The following is a 1122-nucleotide window of genomic DNA, read 5'->3' as shown; positions in this document are numbered from 1 at the left end:
CGCAGCGCACACCAAGGACATGCCCTTCACCTGCGAGACCTGCGGCAAGTCCTTCAAGCGCAGCATGTCCCTCAAGGTGCACTCCCTGCAGCACTCCGGGGAAAAGCCCTTCCGCTGCGAGGTGAGACCGGGAATGCCGGGAATTCCACCCGGGAAATCCGGGAATTCCGCCCGGGAAATCCGGGGAACATGGGCGGCTCCATCAGAGACCAGGAATTCTCTGTGTGGATAATCGGGCAGCGGGGATCCCAGCAGAGATCCCTCCACAGGGATTGAATCTGGAGGGATTGAGGGGTTAAATCCATGGGATAAATAAATCCATGGGATAAATAAATCCATGGGATAAATAAATCCAGGGGATAAATCCCTGGGAATGCTCCTGGGGGGTGGGAATGGCCCTGGCTGGGATGGGAACGGGTGCTGGTTCCATCAGAGTTTGGGAATTCCGATCACCCAGCGGTGATCCCAGCACAGGGGGATCCTCAGGGATCTCCAGAGGGATTGAAGGGTTAAATCCAGGGGGTAAATCCATGGGATGAATCCATGGGAACACTCCAAGAAGTGGGAATGGACAGGAATCCAGGGCAGTTTATCAAAGTTTGGGAATTGTCCCTGGAGGAGCCATGGAGCGGCGATCCCAGCACGGATGGATTTGCTCGGTTGTGTTTCTCCCAGATTTAAATCCCAGTTTTCCCTCCACACCCAAGCCAGATCCAAATCCCATTAGTTTTCCCTGCTCCCATATTAATTTTCCCTGGAAGTTGGAGCTGGGAGAAGTGAAATTACAGGGGAAAACACCCAAATTCCTGCCGGGTTTTGAGGGGAATCCTCCAAAAAACTCCCAAAGATCCGAGCTAGCGCCGCAGGTCCGAGTTCGGTTTGGTGGGAATTGCGACATTCCCTGGTAAATTCCCGGGAATCGGGGCCGGGATTCCCTGTCCCCCTTGGGAAGGGATCGAGGCAGGGAAGCTCCCCCCGCCCGCTGGGGAAATTCTGGGAATCCCCAGGGAATTGGGGGCTGGGAGAGGGGAAGGGTGGTGGTGCTTGGGATGGGAATTCCAAGGGAAGGAATTCCCGGGAAGGGGAGGCAGAGTCCTCTAGTGGAGAGAGACGCTTTTTGCC

General features: G+C 55.5%; 1 protein-coding gene across 1 annotated transcript in view; it reads left to right on the top strand.

Annotated features, from left to right (window-relative positions):
- The window catches only part of ZNF652 (zinc finger protein 652), a 10731-nt gene that overhangs the window by 7124 nt on the left and 2485 nt on the right, over positions 1-1122 (top strand). Inside the window, exon 3 of the mRNA XM_033511493.1 lies at positions 6-226. Coding sequence (XP_033367384.1) covers positions 6-226 — 221 coding nt within the window. The remainder of the gene's footprint in view (positions 1-5; positions 227-1122) is intronic.

Source organism: Parus major, unplaced genomic scaffold, assembly GCF_001522545.3.
Source record: "Parus major isolate Abel unplaced genomic scaffold, Parus_major1.1 Scaffold273, whole genome shotgun sequence".
Classification (NCBI taxonomy): domain Eukaryota; kingdom Metazoa; phylum Chordata; class Aves; order Passeriformes; family Paridae; genus Parus; species Parus major.
The sequence above is the reverse complement of the archived record's forward strand: the minus strand, read 5'-3'. Positions and strand labels throughout refer to the sequence as shown.